The sequence below is a fragment of the Malaclemys terrapin genome, chromosome 10 (genome assembly GCF_027887155.1).
Source record: "Malaclemys terrapin pileata isolate rMalTer1 chromosome 10, rMalTer1.hap1, whole genome shotgun sequence".
NCBI lineage: Eukaryota > Metazoa > Chordata > Testudines > Emydidae > Malaclemys > Malaclemys terrapin.
In genome coordinates this window covers 52,205,431-52,229,668 of record NC_071514.1, presented here as the reverse complement: position 1 = coordinate 52,229,668, position 24,238 = coordinate 52,205,431, and the positions used below count along the sequence as shown (strand labels likewise).

Below are 24,238 nucleotides of genomic sequence, written 5' to 3'. Positions count from 1 at the left end.
GTAAAGTTATTTTCCATACTGATTTTACAGAGATGATTTTTACCTTTTTTCTTTAATTAAAAGTCTTCTTTTTAAGAACCTGATTATTTTTTCCTTGTTTTTAGATCCAAGGGGTTTGGATCTGTATTCACCAGGGAATTGGTGGGGATACAGCCTTTACACTATTAGTTGAATACCAGATTGTTATGTCACTTAAAATCAGTATCCCTGTTAAACCAGCAGGTATCCTGAAACAGCAGCAGCAACCCCTGCAAATTAGTCCAAATTTGGGTTTCTGCTCTCATGGCCTCAAGTACATCCCTGAGATTGACTTGGCAGTTCTCTCTGTTCTCATAAATTAGTTTAGCTGTTTACCATCTCATCCAGAGACTTCCTCTGCCAAAACAAAACTCTCAAAATGTCAGTTATACATCTGTTGTACCAAGAATTTTGCTTCATAACTTTTTTTTAATGGTTTGCTGAATTGATCACTCCAACCAATGCTGCGTTTTAGGAGTATGGAGGTAGCAGTCTGGCTGAGAGAGACACTCAAAAAAAATGCTCATTCAGGTGATACCATCTAAGAAGCAATTTGATCAGCTGTGCATGCTTTGCTGTTTCTTTCTGCAAATTTGAGTTCGGTGTTCAAGTGGGTCCTCAAATAAGAGACAGTCTGTTCTCTGAAACGCATGCACAGATGCAAATGCCCTACTCTTAGAATCCTCGAATAGATGAGCATGTTAAATTTGCTAGGAAAGTGGATTCTATTCACAAGATACCTTTATTTCTAGCTCTTTTCTTTATGAAGTGCTGGGAAAGTGGGATTGTCTTAATTTTATTGCTTACTTTAAATAGGTCTTTATCCAAGTGTCTGATTTTCATTAATTATCCTTAAGGAGGGGAAAGGAAGCCTTTTCTTCTCTTCACTCCACCAAAAATCTCTCCTGTAGTCTCTTTGAACGGAGCCTCCACATGCTGATGTAGTCCCTTAGTAGAGATGCAACATACACTGGCAGGCAGAGTTCTTTGGCTGGCTTAGCTACACTGGCTCTCTGAAAGACATTAGCTACGCTGACAGAAGCATTCTTCTGTCAGCATAGTTGCACCTACCCCAGGTGTTATGCCAGCACAGCTATGTCGGCAAAAAGGGTAATTTTTTTCCCCCATACTGCTAGCCAATATAGCTACTCTGACAAAACTTTTTAGTGCGGACTAAGGGTACGTCTACACTTACCTCTGGGTCCGGCAGCAGGCAATCGATGTTCTGGGATCGTTTTATTGTGTCTGGTCTAGACGCGATAAATCGATCCCGGAAGTGCTCGCCGTCGACGCCGGTACTCCAGCTCAGCGAGAGGAGTACGCGGCATCGACGGGGGAGCCTCCCTGCTGCGTCTGGACCCGCGGTAAGTTCGGACTAAGGTACTTCGAATTCAGCTACGTTATTAACGTAGCTGAATTTGCGTACCTTAGTCCGAAGTGGGGGGTTAGTGTGGACCAGGCCTCAGCCTAACAATTTCTGCCTTTCACAATTTTCTTTTGACTTAAGCTCCAATTCTTTGTTTCAACCTCTCCATATTTGTGGCAATATCTACGGCCTGGTATACACTGCAGGGTTAGGTTGAATTTAGCTGCGTTAGGTTGATTTAAAAATGAATGCATCCACACAACCAACCCCCTTCTGTCGCCCTAAAGCAGTGGTTCTCAAACTTTTGTACTGGTGACCCCTTTCACATAGCAGGCCTCTGAGTGTGACCTCCCCCCTTATAAATTAAACACTTTTTAACACCATTAAATGCTGGAGGCAAAGTGGGGTTGGTGGTGGAGGCTAACAGCTTGTCACCCCCCATGTAATAACCTTGCGACCCCCTGAGGGGTCCTGACCCCCAGTTTGAGAACCCCTGACCTAAAGGGCTCTTAAAATCGACTTCTGTACTCCTCCCTGGCGAGGGGAGTAGCACTAAAATCGACTTTGTTGGGTCGAATTTGGGGTAGTGCGGATGCAAATCGACTGTATTGGCCTCTGGGAGCTATCCCAGAGTGCTCCATTATGACTGCTTTGGACAGCACTTTGAACTCCGATGCACTAGCCAGGTACACAGGAAAAGCCCTGGGAACTTTGGAATTTCATTTCCTGTTTGGTCAGCATGGCAAACTCAGCAGCACAGGTGACCACGCAGTCCCCCCAGAATCGTAGAGTGTAGAATGTTTCTGGGCTCCCCCTATCATCTCCATCCCTGAGGTTATCGCAGATTAGAAGGCCAAAAAACCACACTTGCTATGACATGTTTTCTGAGCTCATGCAGTCCTCATGCACTGATAGGGCACAGCTTAATTCAGTGGCAGAGGTCAGGAAAGAATTAAGTGAGTGCAAAGAGTGGAGGCAGGACGTGATGCTGAGGCTAATGGGGGAGCAAACAGACATGATGAAGCATCTGTTGGAGCTGCAGGAAAGCCAACAAGAGCACAGACACCACACACCCCCCCCCCCCCCCCCGCTGCATCTAATGTATAACCACCTCCCCTCCTCCCCATGTTCCATAGCCGGGCACCCAGCCACTCCACTCCAGAGGATGGCCCAAGCAACAGAAGGCTGTCATTCAAACAGTTTGATTTTTAGTGTGGCTACAATAAGCAATGTGGCTTTCTTTCCCTCCTCCCCCACCCCACCCAGGCTACCTTATCCGTTATCTCTTTTCTTTCTTAATTAATTAAAAAAAAAAAATGCATGGTTTCAAAACAATAGTTACTTCATTTCAAAGGGGGAGGGTTGGCTTATAGGGAATTAAAATCAACAAAGGGAGCGAGTTTGCATCAAGGAGAAACACACACAACTGTCACACTGAAGCCTGGCCAGTCATGAAAGTGACAGTGAGCTGAGCGGGCTGCATGGGGTAACCCAGGAAAAAAGGCGTGAAACGATTGTTTGCTGTTGCTTTCACGGAGGGAAGGGTGACTGACGACATGTATCCAAAACCACCCGCGACAATGTTTTTGCCCTATCAGGCATTGGGACTTTAACCCAGAATTCCAATGGGTGGCAGAGACTGCAGGAACTGTGGGATATCTACCCACAGTGCACTGCTCCGTAACTCGTTGCTAGCCACGGTAGCGAGGATGCACTCCACCGACTTAATGCGCTTACTGTGAACATACGCAATTGACTGTATAAAATCGATTTCTAAAAATCTACTTCTATAAAAGCAACCCAATTTTGTAGTGTAGACATACATACCCTGCATCCATTTTGTTGATTTGATTTACTAGTTCTTCTATGTTTCTAAGATTTTTAATTGTGGTTTGAATTTCATTTTTCATGGATTTTAGCTCAGGAGCAACATCTTTCTGTCAACTTTTGTGGAAAGAGCATGTTTGTCTTTTTCCAATTGCTTTTGTGTACTGGCTGGTCAGAGAGCCAAATCCAGTATTGGCAACAGGTGACTTCTGCATCTTACCAGAAAAGTTTTTAAATTTTGGAGGATCTGTCTGGCACTTTAAATAGCACTTGTTTTTTTTCTCCCCTTTTATTTATTTTTTGCACCTTCTAAAATAAGAGTTTAACAGTCTAACGAAAGAAGAATGTGCCCTTTTGTTTACTTGTGGCAACATCAGAAGACAAGTAAATGCTTTCTTCTTATAGAATGAAGATGGCTTGGACAAAATTGAGCAAGGTTCTCTCTCCTTGAGCAGTCGGGCTCTGAGAGGAGCATTGAGTGCAACTTTTCCTGACCTTCAAAGCGGGTTCCTCAAAATACTGTTTCTTTCCCTTTTCCATTTCTTTGCTTGGGGGGTCAGAGTTTTCAGCAGGTCCTGCTGCTAGGGGAAGGAGAGGGAATCAAGTTCTTTGCAGCTGCTGTTGCTCCATGATGTTTTGACAACAAGGAGTCCTTGTGGCACCGTAGAAACTAACAAATTTATTTGGACATAAGCTTTTGTGGGCTAGAACCCACTTCATCAGATGCTTGGAGTGGCAAATACAGGAGCAGGTATAACTACATGAACAGATGTGAGTTGCCTTACCAAGTGTGAGGTCAGTCTAACAAGACAATTCAATCCTGCTGTTAATCAAATTGTCTCGTTACACTGACCTCACACTTGAACAGATATGAGTTGCCTTACCATGTATGTATACTTGCTCCTGTATTTGCCACCCCGTGCATCTGATGAAGTGGGTTCTAGCCCACGAAAGCTTATGCCCAAATACATTTGTTAGTCTCTAAGGTGCCACAAGGACTCCTCAGTCTGTGTCAGCAAAAACAACAACAGGGCTACCACTCTGAAACCTGTCATGATGTTTTGAGGTGAGTAGAAATAACATGATCCAGTGGCTGAAAATTGAAGGTTAGACATATTCAGCCTGGAAATAAGGCATACATTTTTCACAGTGAGAGTAATTAACCATTGGAACAATTTACCAAGGGTCATGGTGGATTCTCTGTCGCTGACTATTTTTAAATCAAAATTGGTTGGAGTTATTTTGGGCAAGTTCTATGGGCCTGTGTTTATGCAGGAGGTCAGACAGTGGTTGCGTCTCACTTTGGAATCTGAGTCTGAGATGCTCCATACCAAGGACTCTCCTGCTCTTATGACTGGAAGTCCCCCAGTCTTTCAAGCTCCCCTCTATGGGTAGCTGCGGGACCAAGAGAGTGAGGTTGATCTCTGTCCTGGGGGAAGGGTGGGGGAGAGAAAGGAAACTGCCTTGCAGGAGCTTTTCCCCAAGGCTCTGGCATCTATTTGTTGCTTCTCACTGGTGGTGATGAAGGGGTGGACTGGAGTGAATCAACTCAGGCTGATCCATACCTAGTCATATATTGGCCACTTTGTTATACTTCCTGTTCCTCTAGTTCAGGGGTTCTCAAATGGGGGTTCCAAGGTTATTATGTGGGGGATCGCGAGCTGTCAACCCTGCGCATGGTGGGGCTCAGGCTGTCAGCCGGAGTCCTGCCATGCCCAGGGCTGACAGCCGGAGCCCCTCCAGCCCAGCTCCACCATCAATCCCCTTTGCTGCCAGCATTTAAAATAGTGTTAAATATTAAAAAATCTTTTTAATTTATAAGAAGGGTTGCACTTAGAGGCTTGCTGTGTTAAAGGGGTCGCCAATACAAAAAGTTTGAGAACCCTGCTCTAGTTGAAATGTGGGAGGTCAGCCCTTCACTTGTACATGCATTATACACATAGTGGGTCCCATCTGCAGCTGAAGGAGGATTCAAATGAATGAGCTCTTCTGTATTTAAAGGGACATTTCCATGTTTTTTTCTTTGCTTCCTCAGTGGACTAGGTACTTATTCTGATTTTGCTGCTCTTGGAACAAATTTTTACAAAAAGAGGAAATAGGCATTTTCCTTGGTAGAGCTCCTCCCCTAAGGCTAGGTTATAGCCATCTTGGGGCTTAATATTAGTCACCAACTCCATGTATATCATCTCAAGACTCTTTCTTAGGACAGAAGTTAAACTAGACAGCCTTAGTATTCCTTGTTCATCCTTTCTCTGACACGCCTCATCTGCAAAAATGGTACCGTAATAGTAGTAGTATTTATCTTGAACCAACTTCTGTAGAAATAAATTAAGTGCAGCCAACGTGTTTGTTGCTGTACAAGGCATAGAACTCTCAATTCCTGCCCAGAGGATCTTACAATCCAAACATTCCAGTCTTAGTTCTGTGCCAATAGTGCTCTGTGTGTGGCAGTGCGACAAGAGCTTCTGCCCAAGGTGGTAGATTTGACTCTTAACAGGAATGAATGCCAGAGAACTACCTGGAGAATGTGAAATTGGGTTCCCCCGATGCAATTAAAGCTCCAGCATTGGTTGCCTTTTGCAAACTGAGTTGATCAGATACTGGATTGTGCTTAAATTGGCAGTTCTCTTCAGGGGAATATGCTGTACTGTCAATTTCTTCTTCTATTCAATTTCTATTTGTATTAATGGAAAGCTTTATGTCTAGTAAATAGGTAGGTGTGTATTTTTAGGGCTCTGTAGGCTTGGATTACAATCAAATGCAAATTAGAGTCCTTGTTTGCTTGTTACTGTGAGAATTGTTTGTGTTGTATGTTCAGCCAACTTATTTTTTGTCTGTGTAGCTCTTAGTTCAGGTTTGTGTTTGCAAAATTGTAGGCTGTAAAGTGTTCAGACTAGTGCTCTTGAAAACGCACTAAAGCAGATTGTACAGTTTGGTACAGGTAGGCAAATGTGGCACTGTTAAAACTCTTCTGCCACCCCCAGATTCTGAACAAAAGAGAGATACAGCTACTACAGTAGAATAGCTCATTAGAGAGAATCTTCTTTAAAAGCAGTTTAAAATTGTGATGTCTTTGTGCTGATGAGCAGGTGGAGCAGTGTTCTGTTTTGAAAGTTCAGTTAAAAGCTTTACAAAAAAAATGCTCAGCTGCTGATGACTTTAAATACAAAGCTGGGGGAGTTTGTTTATTGCGATCCTCACCTAATTCACATTGTATACTGTCACTCTGCATTGTTCGTATAATCTTCGGTGCCAGTTGTGGTGGTTCGTCGGAATAGCAAAGAGATTCCAGACTTTACATTAAAAATCCTTTTTCAATGGCTAGCTCAAGTTTCCAAAGCCCAACACATGGCCAAAATATTGGTGATCTTCAGATACATGATGATCTCTGGATACTCTGAACCATTTTTCCCCTTTCTGTTGAATATGGTTTCCCCCCTCTGAGAACTTTCACTTATTTATTCACTCAAAATTCCAATGGACTTGATTAGCTAGAAATGGAAACTGGTTGTACACATTTGTTTGGCCTGTTGCGTGATCTCGTTTGTGCATTTTAGATGTGCTTATCTAGGTAAAGGGGAAATGATCTCAAACTGTGGTGTCTGACTTCTATCACAGATTGGTCCTTCCTACATTAACCTTTCATTTTTTTTATAGCACCCAGAAGTGTGCTTTGGTGCTTTACAGGACAAATAGACAAGGTTCCTGTCTCCAGGATCTTTCCATTTTTATTTTAGGTGTGACCCAATGATTTGGGGTAACAAATATTAGGGAGGATGTGCAATGAAGGGCAGGATTGCAAAGTTGTTTGGTTTAGGCATATGAACTTCCAAATTTAATTAATAGGATTTTAATTGTTGAGTCACTATTTGCAGGTACTGAGGAAAAAGCGAGTCATCTGTGTAGTATCTCACCATCCATAAACTGGCAACTGTGTTAACCACACTGGGCAGGTATTTGACTTTGTTCCGTGTCTGCTGACCTCAAAAGAGCATACATTTATTTTAGTTGGGTTAACTAATTTGATCCATGCCTGTCATCTGTGATAGCTAGAAAAAAGCAGTTCCACTTGTCGCAAGGAGCTGCTTATCCCATATATACACTGAAGAAATGTGTAGTGGTTGGAGCTGGACTGTGGGTTCTAGTATTAACTCTGATATTGACTTTAACCTTGGACAAGTCATGCAATCTCTGTACCTCAACTTATCTATAAAATGATATAGTACCGGGGTCTTCAATTTCTCGTAGTGTAGAATATATCTTAATAGTGTTTATCTTGGACACCTCCCCTCTCATTTAGGATCAAGCAACATCCTTGTGGCAGCTATAGCAATTGCTCACATGGGAAAGTAATATATTTTATAATAGTCTCTTAATGCAGCTGGAATCAAGGCGGCAAGTCAGTATCACGTGACTAGCCAGCACCCCACAGACCACCAGTGGCCTAGAGATCACAATCTGAGAACGACTGATGTAAAACTCATTTCACAGAGGGGGTGGCTTATGCTTAATGTTTGTAAAGGTGCCATATAAAAACTTGTGATGTGAATACCATATGCCACTTAGTGTCGTTATTCCAGCTCTTCTAGCTTCATTTGGCAGGTTTCTCGAAGAAAATATGGACCCTGAATATAACACTTATTTGGGGTCTGTGACCAAACACAAGAGCAATGCAAGGTTTACTGTGCCAGCACTGTTCAGATGGAGGAGGAGGAGCATGCACCCCCCCAAAAGGCAGCTGGATTGTATTTACCATTGGCCCTGGTGCAATCATCCGTTAAGATAGAATTTGACCATGAACATTTGAGCCTCTTTTTCAAAACATGGCTTTAGGTTTAATTAACTGTGCTTCAAACTATGTCTGTACGTGAAGGTTTGAGAAATATGACCCCCTAGGTCAGGGGTAGTCAACAGGCGGACTGCAGGCCAAATACGGACAGCCAGACGCTTTTGAACGGACTGTGACATCTTTTTATTTATTTATTTATTTATTATTGTTGCCATGTGAAAAATGTTTCTCTGGAGTCTGAACCTTGGCTATACATTGGACAAGAAATTTGGGCCTTGACCAAAAATAATAGATTACCCTAGATATTCTAAAAGCTGGTCATGCCAGCTTGAACACTTATGTGTATCAGAAGGTGCTTACAGGAGATGGTATTTTTAACTTAATAGTGACAAATTTCTTGCATGTAAGATTTTTCATAGCACAGTCCACTCCAGAAGTGGCCAATCTGTGGCCACTTTTATTCCTTAGGTGACTGCTAAGAAAATGTTTGTTTTTGAACAGAAAATGAGCTGTGCCCTGGGACTTTTAAATGGAAGTGTTGTTAAGTTCCAGGAGCAATTCTAATGTGACAGAGCACTCCAAACAGCTGCAGTGTGGCTGCTCAGCAGCTCACATGCTGGCCATCTTGCCTGTCGCAGGTTGGGAGGAAGAAGAAGAGTAGCTCTGGTTGCTCCATTGCCTGCGCCATCCTCACTTGATGTGTTTATCTTTTGTTATTGTGAGATACACCAATAGTTCGTCATCATTTTCTGCAGTGGGTTTTGGCTTAAATAGTGGTGTGTAGGTAAATCAATTTTGTAAATGAGGTGCCATGTTGATGAATTGCTGAAGCTCTGGCTGTTAACGTGAATGGAGCAGGTCACCAGATTGTGTTTGCAGTCTGCCAGTCTATTCAGATATACCATGAGTGTTAGCTGTTTCTGAACATAAAATGAGGCTTCATCTAGTTTCGATTCGTTAAACCACAAAAAAGTGCTTGAAGTGCAACAAGGAAATCCAGAATAATTTGCAAATAGTACATCAGTAATTTAGTACATATAGGGATTATTCTGCTGGTGTATGCACTGTTTCAGACTTGTAACAGGAGACTTGCATTTAAGTATTGCAGATATTTCTCCCATTATTAAGGAGACCCTTCCAACATAGTGTTGGCGCCTAGTGTTGCATTGTAGACCAGTATTGTCTAATGGTGTTAGTCATTCAGAAAATCACTAAAAGGTAACGTCTAAGTGCCGATTTTAATACTGGTTGTTCCCCTTACAATTCTGCCTCCATGTAGTGCACATTTGACCTTTCTAGAGATGAGGAATTTGGCGTGTTAGAATTTTGCATACTTGTTACACTTCATAATCCTCCCTTGCATTGTTAAATGGTGCAAATTCAGAAGCTATGCTTCAGTTGTGTCACAAATTACTGTTTAAGACTGCCATTATCAACACACTTGCTTCATAATTTGCTCAACTGCATCTAGGGAACTAAAAGTCTGTAAGGGTTTGGCTGGGTTATTAACAAACCCTGACACTAAACGTCACCTGAGGAAAGTTTATTTAAAAGATGAGCTTAAAGTGGCCCTTTTAATTTTTTCTGATTCTAATAGCTTCTTTGGAGTTGTTCATATCCTCGTGTTGCCTTCAAGTTCTCAAGGAACCACCTGAAGATTTCCCACTAATTCTTAATATAAATTGGTTGATGTGAATAATTTTCATGGTATTTTAATGCATTCGATTCAGTATATATTTACCTTCAACTAAGTATTCTTAAAAGTGAGCTGCAAAGTTTTTGTTTTTTGTGTTTTTAAATAGCTGTAACATTCAATAAGGGAAAAATAATATGGCTGTTAAAATATATGAGAAATCAGAGCTGTGGCCTTCCTGGTTTCTCCACTAGTGGGTGATGTCTCAAACACCAAAAGTGCTATTTTAATAAATAAAATAGATAAATGTTTAAATTGCATTCATTGCATAGTACCCAATGGCCCAGATCGACATCAGAGCCCTGTTGTGGTTGGTGCTGTCTAAATACCACAGAAGGCTGTCTCTGTGTTGAAGAACTTACAGTTTAGTTTGTGTCAACATTGGAAAGAAAATTGAAGGTGGAGAAGGGTGATGGGTAAGAAAATTTATTTATATAGGCTTGGAATAGTTTGATCGTTCTGAATCACTGTTTTAAAAAATCAGCAGTCCTCAGTGGCTTTCTACGTGGCTATTACCAATTTACTTCCTATGGGCAGCACGGAAATAGATGTAGGGGAGGAATTTGGAGGAGACAGTAGTGCTTCACAAGCTATTTCACTCGAGTGTTCCATCTAGTAAGGGGGCTGTGTGGAAGAATGTGCAAAGGAGAGAAATGAAGCTGCCAGTGATTCAGGCTGGCACAATTGGTTTGGCAGAACGGGGTATAATTTGATAAGATACTGGAACAGATAAGTATGGAAGGGCTGAGGTGAGAAGGCCCAAGAGGTTTAAATTTGTGATGGAAAGGGGAGACAGTAGATGGATTCCGGGGCGGGGGGGGGGGGGGGGGGGGTGGGGGCGGGAGGGAGGGAGGTGACATCAGAATGATGTCCAAGATCTTAGTGGCTGCATTTTTAATACACTGGGTTTAGTCCTCTGACTAGTAGGTGGCTAAAATTTCTCAATGCTTGTTAATTTACAGTATATGGTGAGGCCATTTACACAACACTCACTAGCCCAAGAAATAAGTCTAGTGGCCCCTGAAAAATATCTTTGCTGTCATAACCTCTCAGCACATTCAGATATTAAACAGGGCTGGAAAAGTCAAAACAAAGGAATGGGTGTTTGGATTCAAAATCTGACTAGAGTAGAGAGCGGGGGCAAATTACTTAACAAATCAATGGAGAGAGAGAGAGAGATTTTGTCCTTTAGCTTCATTTTGAGAGGGAAGATACCATCAGTATTGTGCCACAAAAGACTGGATGAACTGGAACATTCAAGGTGTGTGAGTTGCGGGGTATAAAACCATTCTCAAATGTCAGAGGAAACTGTCCCAGCTCTGTCTGACACACAACTGAAGTTGTATTTGTGGATGCAGTTAACATTTTGTAAGAACACTTAGCTTTTAGTAGGTTTATCTGTATTTTTTCTTACTGGGATATGCATGTCTCCAAATTCATACCTTAGGAAAGCAACAAGACACACCAACTTCCTCTTAAAAATGTTTGGCATCAGCTTGTAGGCATCATATTTAGAGCATAGTTCTTGTTCTGATCAATATTCTATACTGAGCGGTTAATAGCAAACATTAAAAGGTTAACAGATTGTGTTGGTATGGAAAATCATTAGAGACAAGCTTTTAAAAATATTCCCTTCCTTTTAAAAAGCATTAAAACTTGAGAGCAAAACCTGAATAATTCAATCATCTCTATAGGAACAAATGTTTTTTGGGGTGGAGGAACTGAAAGCCTAATATCTAGGTTTAGTTACATATTTGTGAAAATTTAGTTAAGCTCTGTACAATGTGAAATGAAGGAAGAAGGTGATGCTGGGGAAACAAAAAACCCCAAAACCTTTAAAATGGAAACGCTTCCCAGGGGAACACTTTAAATTGTTTATAAAGTAATAAGTAGTTTCTAATTTCTATTCTATTCAAGGGGAATATCTATCTAGATTGCATCTGAAACAAACTCATATTTAAGATAAATCTATGATTCTTTTGAACTCTAAAGCTTTAGACGTTTTTAATTGGATTCATGCAATGTTGTTGTAGCCATGTTGGTCCTAGGATTTTAGAGACACAAGGAGGTGAGGTAATATCTTGTATCAGACTAACTTGTGTTGGTGAGAGACACAAGATTTTGAGCCTACACCAGGGGTCGGCAACCTTCTGCACGCAGCCCATCAGGGTAATCTGCGAGACATTTTGTTTACATTGACTGGCCACAGGCACGGTCCCCCAGGAGCTCCCAGTGGCTGCAGTTCGCCGTTCCCAGGCCGTGTGCTAAAGGTGGCCGACCCCTGGCCTACACAAAGCTCAGCTTCAGGTCTGGGAAACATACTTAGTGTGTCTCTGACTAAAAGCTTTCATTGGACCAGTTTCTATCATGTCACCCACCGTGTCTGCTTAATTGGACATAGGCAGTTTTTGGTGCTCCAGTGGATGGTGGTGTAATTCAAATAAATCGGTTAGTCTTTAAGGTGCCACCAGACTCCTTGTTGTTTTTGTAGATACAGACTAACACGGCTACCCCCTGATACTCAAATATGAAGGCTCAAATGTTTGCCTGTAATTCACATCTTGGCCTGTGCATACTTTACTGTAAATGCTGTAAACACTTTGATTCAGAATTAGTTGTCAGTCCCACACTACTTGTTTGTAGCTTTAACCTATAATAATTAATTTTATAACTAAAACAATATACTATATATGGCAGTAAAATACTGAATGTGGCTTTTAAGATATAAAGATGTCAGTGACATTATAAGCTACAATAAATCAGGGTTTACAAAATCTAAGCTGTCAATTTTTGCCGAATCTTAATCCTCTGTTGACCTAGAAAATAACTAGAGGTTGGATATTCAGTTAATTGCTGTCAAGCCTTAAAGTAAAATGAAAGAATGATGGTTCTGAAATTAGCCTACATACCTAGTTTACTTAAATGCCTGGAAACTTCTGCGGATAGATGGTCAGTATTCCAGAATCCACAACTATTTGGTGACAAACTATAATTTTTATTTCTTTGAAGTAAAGCAGGGAATTATGCTTTTCTACAACTATGAATCAGTTGTTTTCTAGTCATATAGGTTGAAGACTTTGGATTAGCAGATAACTAGTCTGAGTAAATATCTACACACCTCTAAAGAATCCTTATAAAACTATCTATGGTAAACTTCATAATACAGTGAAAAGGGAAGGGAGTAGGAATTAAAGAAATGGTTGAAATGTGATAAGAATGTGAATGAGATGTGTTCTAAATAGGGCTGTCAAGTGTTTAAAAAAATTAATCGCAGTGTTAATAGAATACCATTTATTTAAATATTTTTGGATGTTTTCTACATTTTTCAATATATTGAATTCAGTTACAATAAAGAATACAAAATATACTTTAGATTTATTTTTGATTACAAATATTTGCACTGTAAAAAAACAAAATAAATTGTATTTTTCAATTCCCCCATTAAAAGTACTGTAGTGCAATCTTTTTATCATGAAAGTTGAACTTACAAATGTAGAATTATGTGCAAAAAACCCCAAAACCTGCATTCAAAAACAAAACAATGTAAAACTTTAGAGCCTAAAAGTCCACTCAGGCCTACTTCTTGTTCAGCCAATCGCTCAGATAAACAAGTTTGTTTACGTTTGCAGGCGATGATGCTGCCCGCTTATTGTTTACAATGTCACCTGAAAATGAGAACAGGCGTTCTCACAGCACTGTCATAGTCGGTGTTGCAAGATATTTACATGCCAGATGTGCTAAAGAGCCTTATGTCCCTTCATGCTTCAACCACCATTCCAGAGGACATGTCCATGCTGATGATGGGTTTTGCTCGATAACAATCCAAAACAGTGCAGACCAATGCATGTTCATTTTCATCATCTGAGTCAGATGCCAGGGCAGCAGACTGATTTTCTTTTTTGGTGGTTCAGCTTCTGTAGTTTCCGCATCTGAGGGTACGTCTTCACTACTCGCCGTATTGGCGGGTAGCAATCGATTTATCCGGGATCGATATATTGAGTCTCATTAAGACACGATATATCGATTCCTGAACGAGCTCACCATCGACTCCGGAACTCCACCAGAGCGAGCGGCGGTAGCGCAGTCGACGGGGGAGCCGCGGCCATCGATCCCACACCGTGTGGACCCCAAGGTAATTCCATCTAAGATACTTCGACTTCAGCTACGCTATTCGCATAGCTGAAGTTGCATATCTTAGATCTATTTCCCTTCCCCTCCCCCCCCAGTGTAGACCAGCCCTGAGTGTTGCTCTTTTAAGACATCTGAAAGCATGCTCCATACCTTGTCCCTCTCAGATTTTGGAAGGCACTTCAGATTTTTAAACCTTAGGTCAAGTACTGTAATTATCTTTAGAAATCTCAAATTGGTACCACCTTTGTGTTTTGTCAAATCTGCAGTGAAAGTGTTCTTAAAATGAACAACAAGTGCTGGGTCATCATCCGAGACAGCTATAACATGAAATATATGGCAGAATGTGGGTAAAACAGAGCCGAAGACATACCGTTCTCACCCAAGGAGTTCAGTCACAAGTTTAATTAACACATTACTTTTTCAATGAGTATCATCAGCATGGAAGCATGTTCTCTGGAATGGTGGCCGAAGCACGAAGGGGCATACAAATATTTAGCATATCTGACACGTAAATACCTTGCAGTGCCGGCCACAAAAGTTCCATGTGAATTTCTAGCTCACTTTCAGGTGACATTGTAAATAAGAAGCGGGCAGAATTATCTCCAATAAATGTAAACAAACTCGTTTGTTTTAGCAGTTGGCTGAACAAGAAGTAGGACTGAGTGGACTTGTAGGCTCTAAAGTTTTACATTTATTTTGTTTTAGAGAGCAGTTATGTAACAAAAAAAATTCTACATTTGTAAATTGCACTTTCACGATAGAGATTACAGTATTTGTATGAGGTGAATTGAAAAATACTGCTACTTTTATCATTTTTAAAGTACCCATATTTGTAATAAAAAATATATAAAGTGAGCATTGTACACTTTGTATTCTGTGTTGTAATTGAAGTCAATATATTTTAAAATGTAGAAAAACATCCAAAAATATTTAATAAATTCCCGTTGGGATTCTATTTTCATTGCGATTAATTGCAATTAATTTTTTTAATCACAATTTTTTTTTTTAGTTAATCGCGTGAGTTAACTGCGATTAATCGACAGCCCTAGTTCTAAACACTCTCATTCTAACTTGTATTGCTGAACACTATTGTAGTCTGACTACAACTACCCCACAAAGTAGTCAAGGTGGACCAACTGTGACAAACCTCTCCGTAAGACGTAAACCCTACTGGATTCAAACGTTCTCTGGGATCAGTGTGGATGTCCTGGTGAGATACAGCAATCTGTTTGGCGACCAGTGCCCTTGCCCCCAGGGCTTTGGAACGGAGCCCGGAGCTGGAGCGCGGAGCAGCTCTGGAGCAGTGGAGCTGCAGGTTTTTGCCTGGAGCTGGAGCGGAGCCGGAGCACAGCTCTAAAGCCCTACTTGCCCCTAAACCCCTCTTCCTCCATTGTCCTTTCAGGGCACCATTGTTAACTGGCAGCCACAATTTATGAAGTAGGGGGATGAAACATCTTTTGAAAAAGGTTTGGTGTGCTGAATCTGCCTGCCCGCCTTATAAATAATTTGTGTACTCTTATGCTGTGGTGAGACTGAGACTCTGTGGTAGTATCTGGGAAGTCCCAACCAATGTAACTATTTTGGGTGTTCTATCTGCTTTGCAAACAGGATTGATTGGATGTTGAACTTTTTCCCCCCTGGACTGTGATAGCAGGAGGGAACAAGTGTTCTTCCCTAAAAGGTCTAACCAGCTTCTCAATTAGAGATCTCTGATACACTTCAGAAGAGTAAGGCTCTTATGCCCTCTGCAGTTAGTAAAAGTGAGTGGGGAATACTTTGGCTCTTTATTGATGGGGATTTTTAATGCCTCCTCCAAGGTAAGGTGAATTGCAAGCTTCTTCACAGAATAACTTGAAATCTTGCCAGTTGCAGCCCAGTCTCAAGCCTTTCTGGGGAAGGTCATTGAAGTGAGAGTTGGAGGCTATCTTCAGCAGCACCTGGTGGTCCCCAGTTGTTTGGGGTTCAAACAACAAGACCAGACAAGGGTACGGCAAGGAAATTAGTTTCAGCAGTCAGTCTCCTCAGGGTAGTGCCCAGATTCCATTACTCAGCCTTGAGACGGGAGTGTATCCTTTCTTATGTCAAGGGGCCCTATCTGTGGAAATCATTGCAGCACACTATGTGGAGCTAACTTTGAAAGCTACCCAGAAACATTAACAAATGCAGAATACTGCTGCCCATGTGAGTAGACCTGACTGGCAAGAGTTTATTGCACTTGTACTGTCTACCTACTGACAGCTCACTTCTGGGGAAATTCAGGGTGCTAGTTTCTGTCCCTTAACCTAGGCCATTTCTGCCATGCCACCTTCATTTGGTAGAAACTTTGAGCTCTGTATATCTTGCAAGCTTGGGAGCATAAGTCACACTGGGGGTGGGGGGGAATCTCCTTGTTTTCTTCTGTCCCAAATCTATCTTAGTCTGAGTAACTTTAGAGCATGCTTTGAAATAAATATTCAGGCTTTCCATAAAATGCAATTCTGGGGAGCCCTGTTGTCCAGTGTTAGTTGTGTTTTCCAGTGTGTGGCACTCTCAGGAAGGGAAGATTTGAGGGGGATACTGCATTGTTTGTTCCTAGTTTGTCCTGTACTCTTTCAAACCTATGCATAGAATACCCATATCCTATAGCAACCGGCCACATGATGAATACATAGGTAGTTTTAGCAATCCCATCCATGACTTTCTCAAAACAAATGTTAACACTAAATCTGTTTTGTATTCTTCAGGTTTTTTTATAATGAAGGCATAGATTGAGATTTAAAGAAGGGAGGGAAAAAGGGGGGGGCAGAGGGTTAGGCTCTTGAATATGTGAACTGACTTTCAAAAATGCAAAGTGCCCAGTAGCTCCCATTAGTCATTGGATAAGCTGCCAAGTCCTCAGTACTTTTTTTTTTTTTAAATCATGTGACTAGGAGCTTAACTTTAAGCATCTGTTTTCTTAAATTGTCCATTGTGCATCAACAATTCTTCAGATAGGAAGAGCTATCAAGAGCTTCTAAGACAAAACTACACTCAGACTTCAAGACTTCTGGAATATGCTGCTCAAACAGTTTCACTTTTGTTTCTACTGCCTGTCCCTCCCTTCTCACATTTATCTCTAGACTTCTTCTCCTTGTCCCGATCTATTCCGCCAGCAACAATCTTCTATTCATTGAACTTTCTGAAACTTTGCACTTTTAGAGAGAAGTAAGGGATTGACTCTGTACATAAATTTGCAGAGGGACAATAGGGTTGAGATCTGTTATTTCTCACCTCTATATTTATTTATGTATTTAAAATCATTTTTGCTGTTAACAAGCATGTTTATCTCTGGAGACACAAATCCACAGTTTGAGAACTGCAAAACTAAGCATCTCTGATGGTATCTTCTAGACTGAGCACTGAGTCCCATTGGGTAGATATAGAGCTACCATACTTCAACAAGCAAAAAAGAGGACACTCGGGGGGGGGGGGGGGGAGCCCCGCCCCCGCCCCTGCCCCACCCCCTCCCTCCCACTTCCTACCCCCTGATTGCTCCCCTCAGAACCCTGCTCCTCATCCCCTGACTGCCCCCTCCTGGGACCCCTGCCACTAACTGCCCCCTAGGACCCCACTGCTTATCTAAGCCGCCCTGCTTCTTGTCCCCTGACTGCCCCCTCCTGAGAACGCCCTACGACCCTACTGTCTCCTGACTGCCCCAACCCTTATCCACACCTCCACCCCATATTCACACCCCACCCCCAGACAGACCCCTGGGGACTCCCATGCCCTATCCAACTGCTCCCCGCTGCCAACAGGACCCCCAGAACTCCTGACCCATCCCACCCCCTCTGCTCCCTGCCTGCCTCGACCCGTCTCCACACCCCTGCCCCCCTGACAGCCCCCCCAGAACCCCAGACCCATTTAACCCCCCCCGCTCCCTGTCCCTGACTGTCCCAACCCCTCTCCACACCCTTGCCCCCCTGACAGCCCCCCCGCCCAAACTCCCGACCCATTCAACTCCCCCTCCCTGTCCCCTGACCAGGGCCGGCTTTAAAGAGCCCAGGAATCGGGCTGCGCTCCGGCCGGGCTTGCGGGGCTTGGTGCCGGGCCGGAGGTGCTCGGCCGGCACTGCAGGGGCCTGCGCCGGGGCTCGGGTCGGGGGCGCCGGGGTCCGGGCGTGCCGGGGCTGGGGCTGGGCCCGGGCTGGGGCAGCCGGTGCTCTCCTCTTTGTGCCCCCCTCCCGCCCCAGCTTACCTACTGCTGCCTCCCGCTTGCCCCTGCTTCTTTTCAGACTTCCCGCGAAGATCTGATTCGCGGGAAGCAGGGGAGGGGGAGGAGCAGGGGGAGGAGCGTTCAGGAGAGGGGAGGAGGGGGAAGACAGCTGCGGGCCGGACAGCATGGTAAGGCTGCAGGGGATGGGGGGAGCCGGGAAGGGGCTTTGGGTGCCCAGCGGCGCTTGGCCGCCGCTTTTCTATCTATAAATAGCCGACTCGGGGGAAATTCCGGACATTTTTAGATTTTTAAAAATCCCCCCCCCCCCCCCCCCCCCCGGATGGCTATTTATAGACCGAAAAGCTGGACATGTCTGGGGAAATCCGGACATATGGTAGCCCTAGTAGATAGAAAGATTATCCTAAATAATCTATATACTGAAGCCCCAAGAACCCAATAAGATTGGGACCCTAATCCATGAACTATTGGAACTCTAATCCATGAACTATTGGAACTCACTGACAAAACTTTTCTTAAACATTTCATGAATATTGTCTCATACTATAGAATTAGAATTTATAATCCCTATTCCATGATGAGATATCTTTGAGCTATAATGTATCTTAATTAAAACTATCTTTAGATAGGTTTTTCTTCAAAAAGCATTTTATTTAAAAAAAAAATCCATTTTTTTAATCATTGATTTTTATCTACACTGCTTTATGCATAATTATTGCTGCTATAATCTAGTAAGGGGAGACAGATGGAAAAAGTGGGGTAGCAGTTGGAAGGAACAACTTGAAGATTAAGTTTATTGTGCATGCAACCTTTTTGCAAAGAAGCAAATCTATATGGATTTAAAAAGAATAATGGCCTGTGCAGTTGCTTAAAATGGAAATGTGACCTACAGCTTGCTTGCTTGATTGTTTAAGTTTTTAAATCATTTTTCACTATCAGGATGGCTTTCACAATCACAAGTGGCTTTTTCTATGGAGCATCTGATTTTTTGAGATACATGGAGGAAGGACAACAGGAAAATGTGTATTTTCTGTTTAGCAGCAGAATGCTAAGTCTTACTAAGCATCTATTATCAGTTGCTAGGAGAACAGCTGTATTTTTCTTAATCTCTTATTACATTATTGGTTCTCATAGTGTGTGTAAATCTAAATCCAACTTAATATAGGGATGGGGAAGCTTAGAAGAATCCTCTCCAACTTGGTTCTGCAGTGGAATGCTAATAAAACTGGATGCCTTGTGTGGAGCATGTTGAATTGGGCTTTAGCAGTAGAGAAATTCATACTGCTTCTGTAGGTGGTGTAGACTGATCTTCTCCCAGAAGACTACCTGTCACAGTGCTAGTCTGCCTAAGGCTTTGTCTACACTACACAGCTTTTAGCAACAGAGCCGTGTCGCTAAAAGTCAGGCAATGTAAACGCTGATGGTCTGCACTTTTGCCGACAAAATACTTCCACCACCTATGACTGGGGTTCATGTTGTTGACAGGAGAGCGCTGCTGCCGCCCACAACGAGCCATTTACACTGCCACTTGCTGTGGCAAAACTTTTGCCTGGGGGGGTGGGGCTTTTTTAAGCACCTGTGAATGACGAAAGTTTTGTCGTTCAATTGGCAGTGTAGGCAAAGTCTTGGTTTATATGTAATTTTTTTTGTGCCTGACATAGGACTGAACAGTAGATGCCTGCCTGCGCCACTACCCTTTGTATAGTCCCAAGGAAGGCCTGGGCTTAAGTCTGTGCTCTTATTAGTGAAAGAACAATGCGTTAGCTGAAAATATTGGAGAAATGACAAATGGTGTGTCTCTTCCATAACAAAACCATTAGTGATAAAACTGACAAGGGATATCCATTATAAGAGTTAGATGAGAAGGTCAAGCACGTGCCTCCATACTGATTGGGTCAAGAATCGTCCTAACTCTGGCTCAACATAATCATTCCATCTCCAGACACTGTGGAACAAATGATTTAGTCCCATTTATTACATGTGGCCCTCGGGAGAAATAAAGCTGTAGCTACCTTGTAACTGCTCCATATTGAGCCAGTGTCTTTGAGGTCTCCTAAAAACCAAGCTGCAGCTGGCAAAAAGGGAAAAGAGATTAGGCAACTCATCCTCCCTGAATCAAATTATTAAGCATTTGTATAGCACTCAGTCATCAAAGCTCTGTACGAACATTAATCCTTTACATTTTTTCCCTGCGCCAAGTGGAGTACGTTGGTGGGGCGCCGCCCCCCCCCTTTTTTTTTTTTACAGCTGAAGCAAAGAGGTGGCAAACTGACCATGGCCACCCGTTGAGCCAGGGATGGGAATAGAGTTCAGGACTTTTAACATCTAGTCTTTTGTTCAGTTTGCTATGCCTTGATGCCTCTGAATTTCTGAGGTCTGTTAATCTGAAGCTGGTGTTCATGTAAGAATTATTCCAATGGATGAACTAACATTTGTAATGAGAACAAGTGTCTGTAATTAGAAGGGAGGGGAACTTGCTTTATAAAGCGTTGCTCTCATTAACAAGCTTGACTGAACAAATGAGATTTTAAAATAACTTCTGAGGCTTTTTACTCATCCTGGTCATATTCTGTTAGTAGCTGTTGACTTCTTTCTACAGTTTGTGAACTTCATATTAAATTTCACCCTGTAACATGCTGCTCTTTTGTTTGGTTGATGAGCCTGTTCATCCAGCATGCATTATATGGACCCCTTAGCACTTTGTCTTATAAGGAAATAAACTTTACTTACAATTGAATGTAAACCAGAGGCACTTTCTGACCTACTTTTCCTTTAAATGTCATTGTCAGGCATCAGAAGAGGCCTCCCTGCGCGCTTTGGAGAGTCTAATGACAGAGTTTTTCCACAATTGTACAACCAATGAACGGAAACGTGAGATAGGTAAGTTCAGACAATCCCTTTTACTTCCTTCAACATTTTTTGGGTTAGATATATGATCTCCAAGCAGCAGCAGCAGAAAACTCCATAGTTCGGTTGTCTGTTGAAGATGGAAATGGTGAGAAAGGAACTTGTTTCCCAGGCTGATGGAAACTTAGCTAGTTGTGAGGGTGGGTACCTACTTCTCTGCCTACAAACTGCTGCGCTCCATGAAGAGCCTGTTAAGGAGACTGCTGTGTGACAAGTGATGGGGCAAATGCGTGAAGCTTTTTCTGTACTATGAGGGGAATGAGGAAGATGTATGCCTTCTCTTTTGGATCTGCTATCCTACATTACCCACACTGACACTTTTGGGGTAGGTCCTTAGTAGTACAAAATGTCAGCTGGAAATATATTTGTGTTCCATACTGGTGGATCTGAGCAGATCCATGCTTATGAAGACCAATAGAAATAACTTGCATAATATGCAACCAGCAGCAGGATGGATGAATCAGGCCTGCAATACAGTAAAAAATGAGGGGATTACACAGTCTTCTGGTTCCTTTCTACAAGGACAGGCTATGGATTTATAACCTCTGAGACTTCAGTAATGTAGCCAGTATTCCCTCCAGGTTCATTATACTTGAAAATATATTCTCGGCATGTATGCACGCTGTCTTCACCTGAAATTTCATCGTCTGGCTAAAAAGGGTGATATTGACTCTTTTTCTTTCCCTATACACGCAGTCACTGGAGGAAAGAAGACTGTTGGCATACTTTTGGGTTTGATCAACTTGTAGAACACAAACCCATGCAGCTTTTCCCCAAGGCCAAACTTTTACAAAAAGAGTAATTGGATGTAGTCATCCTAGAAACAGAATCTCTCTGAGCATTTGAGAGAAATTTGTAAAAGACGGGAGATTATAATGCTCCACATAAGAGGTATGTGTAGATCTAAGAACAATTAGCAAAACGAAAAAAACTTTACTGCAGAATGTCAGTATTAGGGCAATACATGTCTACATGGACATTTTAGTTTTGTAGCAAGCTCGCCTGTGACTCTATCCCGTGCTAGCCTGCCACAGAATGACTCTCCGTGTAGGCCCTACTGTCATGCATTAACAAACTCATCTAGTCTTTGAAATGGGATTAGGTGAAAACTCATTAAACTGTTAATACTTGCCAGCAGTGTCCACATAGACAGTCAGTCTGTGGCTGGCTAGTGCAAGATAAATTCACACCCCAGCTTGCCGCAAACTGCTCCTGTAGACAAACCCTTAAATTCTACCCAGTCTGTTTCGCAGTGGACCAATATCCCAACTTTTGCCATTTGTTTTTCTTATTTGTTAGAGGCACAGCTGGTAGCACTGGCTATCGTTAAGGTTGCCTGACACTTCCCATTATAAGGTGCAGTTTTCAGTTGCTCAGAACTTTGCCAAACTTTAGCTATTCGGGTTGAAATTTTGCAAGCTAGGTGTCTGCCTCAGATTTTCTTTTTTGAAAATTTGAGCAAAAAACAGTTCAATATCTGAAAACAGGGAAAATACATTGTCTTGGGCATGTGTTTTATGGAAGTTCAATAGAGATTTTAGCTTGGCTGCTAAATTCAGAAGATTCCTTCTGCATTGATTGTTCAACCCTGAGGCTGAGTAGGACTTTTCCTGCAATTGCTGCTCCTGGGTGCTGTGAGCTGCGATAGCACTGGGCACTGGAGTTGAGAGCAGGGAAACACTCTCCTGTGGTCTCAGTGCTCCTCTACTCCTCTCTGCCCCTTCTCCTGACTCCCAGGCAGCATAGCAAAGGAGAAAGCTGTCTGACTACAATGCAGAGGGGACAAGAGACAAGGAGTCTGAGGTGGAGGAAAGACTGGGAAGAGGGCTTGGGAATATACTGGAACTGGCTGGGCAAGGAAAGGAGACTGGAACAAAGGAGTTGGTGCTAGTGGTGCTGGGGGCAGGAGGACTTGGACAAGAAGCCAGAAGTGATGGAAAGGAACAGGTTGGAGAACACAGGTAGAAAAATATGTGCCCCCCCAGAGCACATTCTTCTACAGAAACTGCAACTGAAACCAAGATTCCTGAATCCAAGTGTTGCTGACAGCAAAGGAATTATCTGTAAAGACCCATGGCAAAGTAGATAATCTCGCTCTAGTGGCTGGTCCACTTAGAGTATGATAACCTACTGCTGCTACCTCATCCTACTGCTATCCGTGTCTGTTATCTTAGGTGGCAGAGATGTGCGCTGTGGATCTAAAGGTTCCATTAGTATCAAGCTAATCTAACCCAAATCTGTTGTTACATTATGCTTTTGGGAATGTTAAAATCATACACAACAAATTCTGATACTATACACCTAGTCATTTTGGTTGCATTGAAGGTTATAGGTAGGTTTTGTAGCTGCTTTTGAAGTAGCTCAGGTTGTCTGAGCATTATTAAACTGATAGTTGATAAATAAGATTTGAAAAATATCTGAAGTTCCATTCAGATCTATGGTGCTATGGAAACAAATATTGTCTTGGGTCTGAAGACAGCTTATGAATATTAATGCACGTGTTTTGTTGATACTTGATTTTCCCAGAGGAGCTTCTGAATAACTTTGCCCAGCAGATAGGCGCCTGGAGATTCTGCCTCTATTTCCTGTCAAGCACAAGAAACGACTACGTAATGATGTACAGTTTGACAGTGTTTGAGGTGAGACAAGAAAAAAGGGTAAACTTATCCAGAACACCATTATTGCCTGATTAGAGGATTCTTCTGTATTAACTCTTCTTTGGTGTGATTTGTGTTTGGAATAGTTCATACTAATTCTACCACCTGAAGTACACACGGACATGGCTTGCTTTTATAGTTCTCTTGTAAGGGGAATTTTTTAAAGTGCAGTTTGAGAGGGAATAAAATCGAATATGAATCCTTGTGTACAGATTGATAAAGTTGCTTATTGCTAACTTTAGATAGGAATTGTCTAGAATTTAGGACGCTGTCTTAGATTTTGATATAATTCACAGAATTATGGATGGATCCATCACAGAATAGATTCTTCATATCCTTTACAGATCAGAAATGCTAACTCAGTTATGTATAGCTAGATACCACAAACTAGCATAAAGGGTACGACAAAATTCCTTTTATTTTATGGAATCTAAAAGATCTGGTTGACAGCTCATTCTGCTTTGCCTATGAATTAGTATCACTCTGCTGGAAGACCACATTCCGCTTGTTACCTAGCTATGAAAGAGAACTAAGTGAAAGTTTAAAAACCCAAACACTGATGTGTGTAAAGATTTGATGTTAACTGTTCACAGAATACAATCAACTGATGTATCAGTAAGCATGTGAAGTGTCTTGTTCTACCATATTATTAAATTAAATAA

General features: G+C 42.2%; 1 protein-coding gene across 2 annotated transcripts in view; it reads left to right on the top strand.

Annotated features, from left to right (window-relative positions):
• XPO6 (exportin 6) overlaps positions 1-24,238 on the top strand; it is a 104,152-nt gene that overhangs the window by 9,645 nt on the left and 70,269 nt on the right. For both annotated transcript variants that reach the window (XM_054041771.1, XM_054041770.1), the window contains exons 2-3: positions 20,802-20,892; positions 23,446-23,558. In XM_054041771.1, coding sequence (XP_053897746.1) covers positions 20,802-20,892; positions 23,446-23,558 — 204 coding nt within the window. The remainder of the gene's footprint in view (positions 1-20,801; positions 20,893-23,445; positions 23,559-24,238) is intronic.